This window comes from Malurus melanocephalus, unplaced genomic scaffold, assembly GCF_030028575.1.
Source record: "Malurus melanocephalus ecotype Western Australia unplaced genomic scaffold, MMel_1.1 scaffold_16, whole genome shotgun sequence".
Lineage (NCBI taxonomy): Eukaryota > Metazoa > Chordata > Aves > Passeriformes > Maluridae > Malurus > Malurus melanocephalus.
The window spans coordinates 3676907-3689712 of record NW_026623248.1 but is presented as its reverse complement, the minus strand read 5'-3'; the positions used below and the strand labels follow the sequence as shown (position 1 = coordinate 3689712).

Genomic DNA, 12806 nt, shown 5'->3' with positions numbered 1-12806 from the left:
TTTCAGGACAAGCAAAAGAAATATACCAATGAAAAACAATGTAGTTCTTCTAATAACAAGTGGTATTTTGAGTTTCTGCTTCTCTAAAAGAGATACAGATTTCAAATTTCACTCTTCATCTCTGAGGATCTTTTTTCTGAAGGAAGATTTGTGGTTATTTCTGCTGRTAAGGCAAGCTGTCCCCCAGAGTTTTGAGAATATTCAGGGAAGCGGCATCTATTGAGRTGGCACAACTGCTCTCCTACAGTCCTAAAACATTTGGAGTGGCAATTACAAAAGGGGCAAGACAGCCTCATTCATCTGATTTTCATTTGTTTCTTTCAGCTGTTGCACCTTCGAGTTTGTTTGCCATGCCAAGAGTGATTTTTCTGGGATTTAATCCAAAATTATCCTAATTTCTGAAGTTAGACTGAATTATATGTTCATAATGCACATCAGAGGGGGTGGGGTTTGCCACTGTTCCTCTCTATCCCTCCTGCGCCTTGCTGCAGCTGTAGTGCTGGGAGTGAGAGCAATTTTCCAAGGCTCAGCCTAAATGGTGACACACAGAGGAAGAGGCAGTAGGGAAAAAGCCCTGAGGTTGTGTTTGGCACCTCCTCTTTTCACTGTACACMGTCTCTGCGACAAAAAGTGTGAGAGAGGGTGGCCTTGCTGAGGAGAGGTGGGAAAGGCAGCAGAAGATCAGGAGTCACCAAAAACCTCTATTCTCACCAGCTCAGGGCTGAACAAACCATTCTCCTACCCAGGGCCATGCCCTGGTGTTTTCTAGACTTCTCTTTGTTGTTGTCACTCTCTCCTGGATTCCCTCCTTGCCCTGCTTTGGCTAAAACTGAACACTACCCCATATGAGACTGGTGGCTGCCCTGTATGGCACAAAAATTTCTTCCCATGTTGCTTTTATTAAATACCTGGGGTTTTTATATATAAAATAACTGGGTTTTTATATAGGAAGTTCAGCTAAAGGGGGACAAGATGCTCGGGACCTGAAGCAGTTGTCTTTCAAGAGAGTCTGGACAACCAGGGCTGGCTGGAGAAGAGGTGTCTTTGGGTACTAAAACTGGATGCCAAGAGAAACTTTCTCCCCATGTGGATGGGCAGGCAGGGGGACAGGTTGYTCACAGAGTCTGTCCAGTCTCTGTCCTTGAGGTTTTCAAGACCTGACAGGATAAAGCCCTGAGCAATCTGGTCTCGTCTCACAGCTGCTCCTGCTTTGAGCTGGAGTTGGAGTGGAGACTTCCTGAGCTTCCTTGCAGCATGAATTATCCTGTGATTTATATCCTTATTCTTTTGAAAGACTGCTCTATCTAATTTGAAGTATACTGAAACTTTCAGATCTTTTTTTACATCCCCCAACCTAAATCAATTTGCTCATTTATTTGCCATTTTATTTGTGTGTGTAATCCTACATTTCATCTGACTGATCTGTAGTTCATCAGATCCGTTTTCAGTTCTTACCCCATTCTGAAAAGTCCCTCACTTCTGGATCCTCCTTAGAGAGTGTTGGCATTCCTCCAAGCCACAGCATGGAGCAGGTCCTTGCAGATAGCCTCAACATGTTCAGTCCATTTGTGCTTAAATATCAATAATTATTCTTGAAACGTGCTCCATCRGGAGTCACACAATGTCCAAGTCTTACTGTACTTCTCCTTGCTGCTGTTGATTTAATTGGCCAGTTTTCCAGCACAGGAAGGAAATTTGATCTGAGATGATTCATACTGAAGAACTTCATCATGAATTTTTCTTGGCACATAGAAACTATCTCGGTAGCACATGGCAGGCAATATTACACTTTTTCTTTGTTATTCTCAGTAATGTGTGCATAGATATAAATATATACATGTGTACATATATATTCCTATTTACTTCAGTGTTTCTTTCAGATGGCCAGGAGCGATGTCAGAAGGTCATGAGAACCAGGGGATGGTGACTGGATTTTTAAACATTTCTTGTCACTTGCTGGTTCCTGCAGTTAGGCTGGCTATAACTTTCTGAACCTTCCTTTTCTCACATCTTAAATATTCTTTTAGCCCTTCTTTGGTCCTTTAGTGTCTTCTATGACTTTCCTGCATGTGCTGTCCGGGTGTTCTTTTCTGTCACTTCCCTCCATTCTTCCCCTTAGAAAGCATATGGTTTCTATGATCACTCTTACAGTTACTTTTTTCTTCAGATTATCAACCAAGTTGTCCTAGTCCATTCAGATGAAGCCTAAATTTTTCCTTGAATAATTCTTTTCACCCTTCCTTTGCCATTCCTGCCTGTCAGAGTTGTGTTCCACCATGACAAGGCAGTGAAACCTTTTATGCATGCGACACCACAAAAATACGATCGCAKAATTTTGCTGTGACATTATTTGCAAACATTTCTCTTTTGGCAACCAATGAGATAATGGCATGTTTGATACTAATCAGACAACAGCTGATGCTATTTTTTGCTCTTCTTTACCATATTACTTAGGAAAATTTTCTTCACACAGAACCTCTGTGTCAGTGGCACTGGGTGCCCAAGTGTATTTGTGTTTATTGTGACAGAACTGTAGGCACAGATTGAATTCTTTACTTTTTTTTTCTTAAGAGCATATGGTTTGGGAGCTGAAAACTATGAGTGTTTGAAGCCTAATCCCCATTCTCCTTCTACTGCCTATTTTTTGGCCTCAGATAATCACTTAACCTTTTTCTGTGCCTTGGTTCCTTCCTCTACACCACAGAGATATGCAACTTTAAGTACTTCTTCTGGGCATTTCATAATTCATAAAAAATTAAAGTTCTTTGAGGATATAAAATATGTATATAGTAAATGCTAAATATTTTTACAATGGTGCAAGGAAAAGGTTGATTTCTGCATTTGAATTCATTACCATCCATAAAATTAGTGTTTAATCTGCACTGCAATTCGGTACCTTAGTCATTCAAACATTATTGAATGCAAAACCGAGTAATGAGTTTTGCACTGCTGCCCTTTTGACTGGGCATTCATGGAGTCGGGGGAAATTATCAGTCTCTGCTGGTCTGCTTGATTTATTRTTGATTGTATATAAAGATGATTTCACTTAAGCAGAGACCCTTCAAACCTTTGATTCTGGAGGTAGGTCTGTTTGATGAGGAAGTTCACTTGAACAGTTTTCAAAGCAGAGASCTGGACCCAAAACTGATCTCTCATACATGAGTGCTCCAAACATCTGCTTTTAGGCCTCATCTTTCCGCCATTTATAAAAGGGGTTGAAGACAGCCTCTCTTCAGCTGCTGCTTTCACCTGTGAAAGACAACAGTGAGCTGCAAAGGTGTGAGAGAAGGGCATCAGGGTCTTGGGGGGAGTGCTGTAAGCACTGAACTTCTCATCTGGGAGAAGATGAGCTGGGGAGGGAGGGGCAGGATGGGTGCCATTGACAGATGTTAGAGAGGATTAATTCCCTGCCCTCTTTTTAAATGGAGCAGCTTGAAGCCTGCACAGGCACTTGCAGCAGGGGTACCTGTCCCTGGGCTGGCACCAGGGCAGCTGAAGGATGTGCCCGATGTATCGACATCTTCAGGTGCTGCAGTGGCACCATCACAGTCGGTGCTGCAGCCCTGCTGGGAGAGCCCCACGTGCCTCTGCTGCTCAGGAACAGGCTCTAGGTCACAACTGAGCTGGCTGAGGCCCCACACCTATCCCTAAAGGCAAGGGACAGGATCTAAGGGCACACTTTTGTCTCAGGAATATCATGATGCGGAGGAGCGGCTGTGCAATGCGGCAGCATCATGGCAACCCCTTGTCAGCACTGGGAAGAAGTGAAATAGATGCCAGCATGCAGTGCCCTGCTGTATCCCTCACTGCTTTCAGTACCTCAGCATGTCCAAACAGCAGTGCAGTAGGCTTCCTTGATCACCTCGATTACCAGATGCTTGGGCATGCCACACCGGCGTGGAAATGCCTTCTCTTTGCTCTTGAAAAGCAGAGGTGCAACCTTCTGCCATGGATTCCTGTTCGGGAATCTTCCCTTCCTCAGGCAAATGAATACAGGCATCACAGCAATAGGCATGGCCAGAACATCCTGAAGTCAGTTTGCTTGACATAGACAGGAAAAGGTCATTGGCAACCACTAGTGCAGTGTGCTGAGGATGGCGGAGCAGCAGGGTTTGCTCTGGCCTTGCACTGAGGCTGTGTGTTCATCACATGGARGAGGAGTGGAGTGTAGCAAGTGGGATGCAGGGGATGAGGTGGAAGACTGAGCAAAAGTCAGTTTTAATTAGCTAATGCTATCAAAATGTAGAGCCCTGCACATCATGAAGGAGAAGCAAAGAGCTTCAAAAACAAGATGAGGGAGGTGGAATTAACCACATTTGTGAAAGTTTTGAAATTACTGAAGCTGGAGGAAAGGATGTGGGCTCATGAATCTCAGATCATGAAGGAAATAAGGGACAATTAACAACATTAGGCAGCCACCAGGCTGTCTGGCAGTGCCCTGTAGTCAGTCCAGAGGATGCCAGGCTTCCCTGACAGTAACCAGAAGTGGTAACCTGTTCTGTCATCAGCCAGGCAACGCTACAAAAGGTAAGAGCAAGAGTCATATTTTAAGAAGAGTTGCACTTCTTCGGGATGATTTGAGCATTGGTGCTAAATTCCTGTTGCTGGTGCTGCTGACAAGAGCCAGCAATGCACATTCTTGGGGTTRTTAAATTACTGTTATATTAATTGCTGTCTCTTCTGGATGCTGCAGTTGCATTTTTCATGTCTGTTTATTGCCTTTGGTTGCTGCCTGCTGAAGACAGTGTGGGCAGATCCAACGTCTGATGCTTTGTTTTAGTTGCCTGGCTACTGTAAAACGTTATCTTAGCTTTTGCTGAGGTGCCACAGATGCTTTATTGATGATTGTCCAAACAAGGAAATACATAAAAGATGCTGGTGAATGCTGTGCTTGCCTAGTTCTGCTGCTTTTGCTGGAGATGCTGCAGTATGCTTTCTTGGCTTCGCTACCACAGATTCTCTGTACAATAATGTAGAGGTTAGACTGAAACCTTTCGTTTACACAGTGGGGCCATGGTCAATGCCAAAGGTAATATTATCTGTATCTCAGTATGCAAAGGAACTGTTTCTAGAAGGAGATGGTGGGCAGCTGCTTCACTAAATTGCAATGCATTCTTTTCTGGTAATTGTTATAAAGGAAATGTATTTTTCCCGTTGATTGTGTTGCCAGATTTTTTCCTTCCTTTCTCCCTGTGAATGTCTCCAACAGAGAGAGATTTAAGTCTCAAAACTTACTTGGGATGTTGACTTCAAACCTCTTCCCTGCCAGATACTGAAAGTAACCAATATTTCTTCTGCTCTAGGCAGTTTCTGTTTATGCTTGCTTAACTTTATCTCTTTCCATCACAAACACTTCTGATTAAATTGTTTTCTTGTACTTGCGGTCTGAAACCTCTTCTAAAGTCTCTGAATATGTTTCTCTTTCTATGTTTCTTTTCAGTCAGTCCAAAAATATTTTGTCAGCAAATAAATAAAAAAAATTACTTTTAACAACTGTTTTATTTTCTTCTTTAGTATTATTGCAAGCCTTTTCTTAATTATTCTTGCCTTTTGGCAGTTGCAGTGCATTAATATTTACGAGATGAGATACAGTTTTTTGTTTATATTAGCAGTCTTCAGTCTGTGAGATCTGGACCAACCAGAATGCAGGATATCCTTTCTCATCGATCCATCAGGTTCATAATGTAAGATACAGCGATGAACGGCTATGTTGTCACTCTATGGATGTACAGTCTGTTGCCTTGGTGTTCTCCACGGGTGTCATGTCGCTGAAATGACAAAAGCAGTCCGTGGCCTGTCGTTCCTGGGCGGGGAGCGTGTGTGCGCCATTCGTGTATCGTTCCGTGTGGTTGGCGTGTGTCGGCTCCATGGTGTGCGTCCATACGGGACGGGCTGGGGGACGCTGCCAGCAGCCGTCTCGCTCAGGGGGAGCTTTGAGTTCTGTTCCTGATGTTTTTGTTCACTTCACCCTTCCAAAGCAGGAAACCGTGTAACCGGCTGGGTTTGCACAGTTTCACCCCCGCAGTGTGTYGTGCTGCCCTCGCTGTGTTGGTTTGTAGGCTTTGTCCAGCTGAGGTACGCGCTGCCTTTGCAGAGGGGCATTGGAGGTAACACTGATGGTTCCTGAACTTTYATCATTTCTTTGGCACCCACAAATGCATTGCAGATGAGAGCAAACCTGGTGATCTGTACTGTAGTGTGGTAGGGACGACAGCCAGTTGTTTAGCAGAGTRGTTGAGAGCAGCTGTGGATTTCTCCTAATTCTGTCACGCCTCCTTGGAACATTTCTGCCATAGAGGGGCTGCTTTGACTATTGAGCGTTAGAAGGTTTTAAAATCTTAAGTACACCATGAATCTGTTTCCATTATTTCAAAAGCCAAACATACAAGGAGCTTAAAATAATTGTTTTCCTCTAGGAATCAAAACACAAGCAAATAATGAGGATTCGACTGGTCTGCAGAACATTTAAAATTTTTATGGGGAGAAAATTATACATTTTTCAGCCAGAGCTGTTGTATCCATGTGTGCTCCAATTTGTTGTCATGGTAACTAATACACRTTGCCATAACTAGGCTTAACAGGTGAAAAGTTATAAGATGCGGTCCTTGTTAAAAATAACTACATTCAAACCACTCAAAACCAGGCCTTCTTGGTTTTTTTTTTTCTTCCTTTTAGCATGGAGGCTTTTTAACTTCACATTTTTATAAAAAGATGAGGAAGGTGTTAGATTTTTATAGAAGTTTTATTGAGGTTACTTCTTATCTGTGACTGTCTCTGCATCCAGGTGCCTTTAAYACAAATCAAACACACATCTCAGAGAAGGGGATGAGATAGGAAAATGTGCACCAATTGTGCAAAAATTACCTAATARCTGTAGTTTGCTGGTGTAGCTCATTTGACATCAAGCATCTGACCCTTTCTGGAGCACTGAGAACTGCCCATCTTCAGGGGTAGAAAGCACGAGGTATTGGTCTCTAAGGCTATTAAAAGTTGTCATTGTAAAAGGATTGAATCCTTACTGCTCTGGCTCCTGACTTGAGACCATTTTCTGATTATAAATCCTTTATCTGCAAAATGTGGAGCAAAAAAAGAACCTTCTTTTTCAAGTTAGCAGAGGTCAAAGAGAGGAAAGGTGCTGGTTAAAATTGTAGAGAGGTTAGATTACTAAAATACAGGCAGTACAGCAAAAACCATGTGATGAATTGCGCAGCTGTCTGATGAGCTGTAAAGTTAGATGAGGAAGAAATTATCTCTTGCCTTTCTACTTCATCAAAGAGATAAATATCTCCATCTGTATATTGTGTCATAAAAAATACATAAGCTTAAATGTTTGATTATTTCTTATAATTGCAAATTAAATATTCAAACCAGGAAATCCTTATCCTATCATATATATTTTTAATACTTAAAATGAACATTATAGTTGGTCTTGCACAGCAATTTATGAACATTTCTTACAGCTTCAAAAGTGTATTAGGTGCTTATGAAGGACCTGAATCTCAATATATCACCCATAAATCCTCAGAGTTAGGACTACTAATAATTTATATTTTTCTACCCTGACCTGAGCCTTGTGGTTTCAAGTCTTCTCTAGGTCAAAGATGATCCTGTTTTGTATTTTGCCAGATGTTAGCTGTCATTGTCACATCTTAAATCTCACAATTTTAATATCTGACTAGAACCAATCAGCTGAGCATTTTCCTTTCTTCCTGTTGAGATTTTTAGACACAGATTTACGAATGTATTTAGCCGTCAAAATCTTGTTTAAAAGCTTTTCTTCCCTGAAAAAAAGGAAATTGCACAGAAAATATGTAACAGGAGTTACACTTCTAAACTTCTTCATGGCTCTAGGCTTTGGAGACTACCCTGTTATAACTCAGTTAAATAGGTTATGAATACCAACAGTAGTGCTGCTTAAAAGTCTAAGGAGTTTAGTAAGAAACAAAAGGAAAGGAAACCAGAAACCACTTCTGCTGAATATTAAAACACACCTATGAGTCAGGTGTAAAAGAAAATTTTGACTATGTGTAATGTCTTCTTCATCCATCATAATAATCTATATCTATGTGTTTAATTTTATGGAACTTCTCTTAGTAGCTGTTTCCTCTACTAGACACACCGAAAAACATGAARGGCCTCCAGGTGCAGAAATCCTGTATCTCTGCATTCCCCTAACCTCAGCTCTATTGCATGTTTAGTACATCCTAGAGATATTTATAGCAATCTTGGCAATTCTGTTTTGTCGAATTTAAAAGGAGTAGGTAGTTGGATGATTGTATTTAGAGAGCAGTCAATGCGGTCTCCACACAGTCCCTCTMTAAGTGTCTCTTACACGAGTTTTATTAGCCTGGTTAAAGATTATTTCTYGTTTCTTTATAAAATTGAGCCAAAACAAGAGGTAATCATGATTGCCCTTTTTCTGCCCTTTATTTACAGACAGAAACAATGCAGTTCTCTATGCTTTTCATAATTAACATGCAAAAGGGTAACAAACTGTAAAATTACGTACTCATTTTACWCCTTATGTACCCTGCTTAATTGGCCAGTGCTGTCCTTTTTCTGCATGTGAGGAAAGCTACCTGCTGAGCAGTGCAGCAGAAGGGTTTGGAGCACTACCCCTGGTCACTTGTTGGGYAGAAGTTCTGGTCCTGCCTCATGGGCATCCCTGCGCTTCTTGGTGGAGAGACCAGTGATCAAAAGATGTACTTTTATAACTGTTCTGTCCTGAATTTACTCCTGCTCCATCATAGTAACCTTTTGCTAAATGGCTAGCACGTACCTTCTGAGCTCTGCTGCCTTACATAGAACATGCAGGAGTGTATCTTTATTAGGGGGAAAAAAGAACTATTTCATGTGGTCTGTTAGTTRTGGCCTTGAACAGTTCATAAGAGACAGTTGAACACACTGAGAATTTGTGATGGGTGCAATCCATCTTCTCTTGTTGTCAGACTCTACTAATAAGGGTGCAGATCCTTGCCCCTTGTAATACGTCGAAAATCTTGTAAGAAGAACTACCTCGTAAAGAAACCAAATTCCCACTTCAGATGAAATAAGATACAAAGTTTTTGTGCATTAATGGCCAGAAGGATTTACTTTTGTGGATGTAAACTGCCAAAATATGGAGCAATTTCTCCTGCCACTTTCCTTTCAAAATCTGATGCTGAAGTCATATCCATGGCATATAGGCAACTTAACTTGGCAAAACAGAAATTACACCACTTTGTAATTGGTRGATTTGCTAATGGTGCCAACAGTAACTAGGTTCGACTTGTTTTATGATGTTCTCTTGCTTGAAGTTCCCATATTGGCAGGGTAATGTTGATGTTTCCAGATTAATCTCTTGCTTTTCATTGCAGAGCTGTGCAAATGCGTGTCATTTCGTTATTTTGTGACACATGAAAACGATGTACTTGTTTTGTTTACTCTGTCCTGACTTAATTAGTAAGATGTGATAGTTTGCCAGACTTTGAATGTCTTCGATAAGATTTTTTTTATGTGTTTTTGATGCTTAACGTCTTTTTGCTATAAAAGTCTAAACTTGTAGTCGTATTCTGTGTGAAATGCTGATGACGATTCCTTGCCAGTTGCAACATGTATTTTAGCAATATGACATACATAGAAAATACACAGAGTTAAGTGCAGGTAAAGAAAGAAGTGGCATCATCCAAATTGAAACAATCATGTACGGAAGGGTAAAATAGTTTGATGGAGAAGGAGCAGGGGAAGAAGGAGGATCAGGAAGGACAAATGTAATTGCAAGACAAAGTTGGAAGAAGGGGGGAACTGAGAGGCAGTCCAGACCAGAGAGGACAGAAGAGAAGTGAGGCTGGTGGCAGAGGGAAGAGGGCTTGGAAAGGGGAGAAGTCCATCATTTTCAGTTCCAGTGAGCTGATACATGGTAGAAGGAGCCCCTAAGGAGAGGTCAGTTCAGGTCATATAGAGCCATGAACAAAAATACACAGTGGCAAGTGAGACCCAGACCAGCACTGTAGAGTGAGTAGTACAGGAGACATTCCTGTACTGAGCCTGCAGTGGCTCTTTGGGAGGGAAGAAGAGTGTGCTGTGAAGGGATTTGGCAGCAGACTGCAGTCCTACCTGTGTTCTCCGAGGGCTTTGAGGAAGGAGAGGAGATGACAGCTCAGAAAGGCAATCTCCTATATCAGTGAGAATGATGAATGTGGAAGGGCAATGTTGGTACCTCCACAATGAGGCATCAAGAGAAGGTGATCAAAGTAAATATTCGTAAAGAGATTAAAGAATGCCTCATGTGTTTGAAGAATGCATAATAAGCCTTCAGATCAAAGCAAAGTCTCTGTTATTTAGCCATTTAGGAAAGTTAGTTATAGGTTATATGTCCCGGATAATGGARGGTGTATTAACTGTGCAGAAAAGCTTGTAAAACACATAGCAGAATTTGTGGAAGGCATTTTTGTGCATCTCATGATTTTTTTCAAGTGCTCTCACCCTCATGTATGTATTGTAAACACTTATTTTTAAGGAACATTTCCAGTGCCTAATGATTTTATTCTCAAAGCACAGAGATTTAATTAAAGTCTCATTAAACACTACAGTAGATGACTTTGGATTATAAATTAAATCATGAAAAATGTTGTAAGGATTGTGTTCCCTTATTTTAGTAACACGGCTCTATGTGTAGAAAATAAATTCATGTTAATTGAGCACAACAGTGGAGGGCTACTTCACAGTGAATTTGCCTGCACATACTCTTACATCTTGAACAACTGTGATTTTCAGACAGGAGACTGGGGAGAGCCTTCAATTACCTTGCGACCTCCAAATGAAGCCACAGCGTCAACGCCTGTACAATATTGGCAACATCATCCAGAGAAACTCATCTTCCAGTCATGCGATTATAAAGCATTTGTAAGTGTTGATACGTTTGRTGAATTGATTTGGGGTAGATATACGAAACTTGGATTTTGATAGGCTGTTGTGTTTTRTTTTCATTTATAATAATTTTTCAGTCACTTTTAGAGAGGCCACTGCTTCTGAAATACTGTAATTGTAGTAAATGAGAAACAAGGATGCACAGTACCTCTTTGCTATGAATTTTGTGATATATTGCAGTCCATGTGSCATTAGTGTTAGAGAAAGGGCACTRTGAGCAAGTGGCTAAGKGTTGCTGAAGTGACMGTGAGAGCAAACATCCCTACTTTTCATCTGTTGCAAATCCCTGTCTAGCASTTATGAAAGAATAATGAGACATAATATGGGATCCTCATACCTACCTTAATGCTGTGTGCACAGTGACTGAAGTAAGTATTGCCCCTCCTGCATTTTATACATCTGTTCATCTGTTTTTGGGAAAGGAAATTGAGAAGATGGAGATGAGGGTGCTGAGTATTTTCCATCCATGGGATAAGGGGACATTTGAACCTTTCCCAGACTGTTGGCTGCTTGAAGTACCAGGCAGTTCCATCAGGGCAGGGCATATCACTTCCCATTCCTGGACAAATGGAGCCTCCCTCTACAACTAAAGACAATTAATCTTCTCTGGCTGTTATAAATTCTTGTAGAGGAGAGAATGGTCTCCTGCAGTACAGAAAGTCATTGGAAGGCTTTTTTTTTTTTTTTTTTTAAATGAAAAAGAGTTTTCTGAAATCTTGAGTTTCCTGTCAACAGGGTGGGGGGACTGGAGCTTCTAGGGAGCTGAAGATGTACTTCAGGCCACCCTCTTAAATGCTTGTGACTTTGTTGGAAAGCATTGTTAAAGTTGTTGAAGGTGCTTGCCAGACCATTGTGTGCACTCTCTGGAGGTGAAGGAAGGTTGATCTGTACAAAGGAAAGGGGCTCCGTAGTTGCCGTGTCTTTAGGATAATAGCTGGGGGGCCACTGGTCCARGACTTGGGGTTGAGATCCTGTTCTTTTGGGGTGGGTGGGTGTTTCTTCTTAGGATTGCTCTGTTCACTAAATACTGCTGCATTTTGGGGAACAGTTGGAGGTTGCTGGACCGCATTTATATCTGGGAAGGTTGGAATTAGAGACTAAATGCAGGTGAGATAGTCTGGCTCCCTTTGGGGAGGGGTAGAAGGGGTGTTACAGACCTGTCTTTCTAGAGCACATCTGTATCTTCTATCAGACCTTCACATGGTTAAAAATTGCCATGCATGCAGTGATTATCCCTGGACAGTAAATAGAGCCTCTGCCTGCCTCAGCAAGTTACAGCAGGGACCAGGTCACCTGCTCTCAGTCTTGTTCTCCTACTATTTAAAACCTCCCTGCTCACCTCAAATTGAAAAGGAAGGTTAGCAGCTTCTAGTTCTTTAAATATTTTTCATCATTTTCAGACCATGTTCTTCTCAAGAGTGCCTTATCTCTTATTACATGATCCAACAGTAAATTCATCATCAAATGTAACCTTCGTAGTAGGTCGGAAGATGGGTCATTTAATAAATGAAGTTGGAATGACCAGGAATATCCAAGTTAATAGGGATTAAGGAAACACCTTCCTTTCCTAAGGACCATGTGTCACCACTTTGTGACCTCAGCCTTACAGAGTAAAACCCTGGCTTTAAGTGACAATCAGGGTAGCTTTCATTGTATGGCACATCTTGCCATTAAACTGTTGGATCTTCTCTGTAGTGCTCCCAAGTGCTCGGGGTGTTTGAGAAGGAACATTTCCAAAAGCACTGCAAGTCAAAAGGAAGCAAAGTATCCTCCTAGAGTTTCAGATTTTTCTGACAACTAAATTGAACGGTGCTACTGTGATTTGTATGTGTTCCACAGTCCACCTTGGGAAGCATTTCTGAATGCTTTCAGCTGAATGTGCTGCTGTGCACATGGGA

The 12806-nt window shown here is 41.5% G+C and overlaps 1 protein-coding gene across 5 annotated transcripts in view; it reads left to right on the top strand.

Moving 5' to 3' along the window:
- ANKS1B (ankyrin repeat and sterile alpha motif domain containing 1B) overlaps nucleotides 1-12806 on the top strand; it is a 404590-nt gene that overhangs the window by 364084 nt on the left and 27700 nt on the right. For 2 of the 5 annotated variants that reach the window (XM_057385955.1, XM_057385937.1), the window contains 2 exons: nucleotides 5610-5684; nucleotides 10756-10884. In XM_057385955.1, the coding sequence (XP_057241938.1) occupies nucleotides 5610-5684; nucleotides 10756-10884 (204 nt within the window). The remainder of the gene's footprint in view (nucleotides 1-5609; nucleotides 5685-10755; nucleotides 10885-12806) is intronic. The other 3 variants (XM_057385930.1, XM_057385946.1, XM_057385963.1) reach the window with 2 other exon arrangements.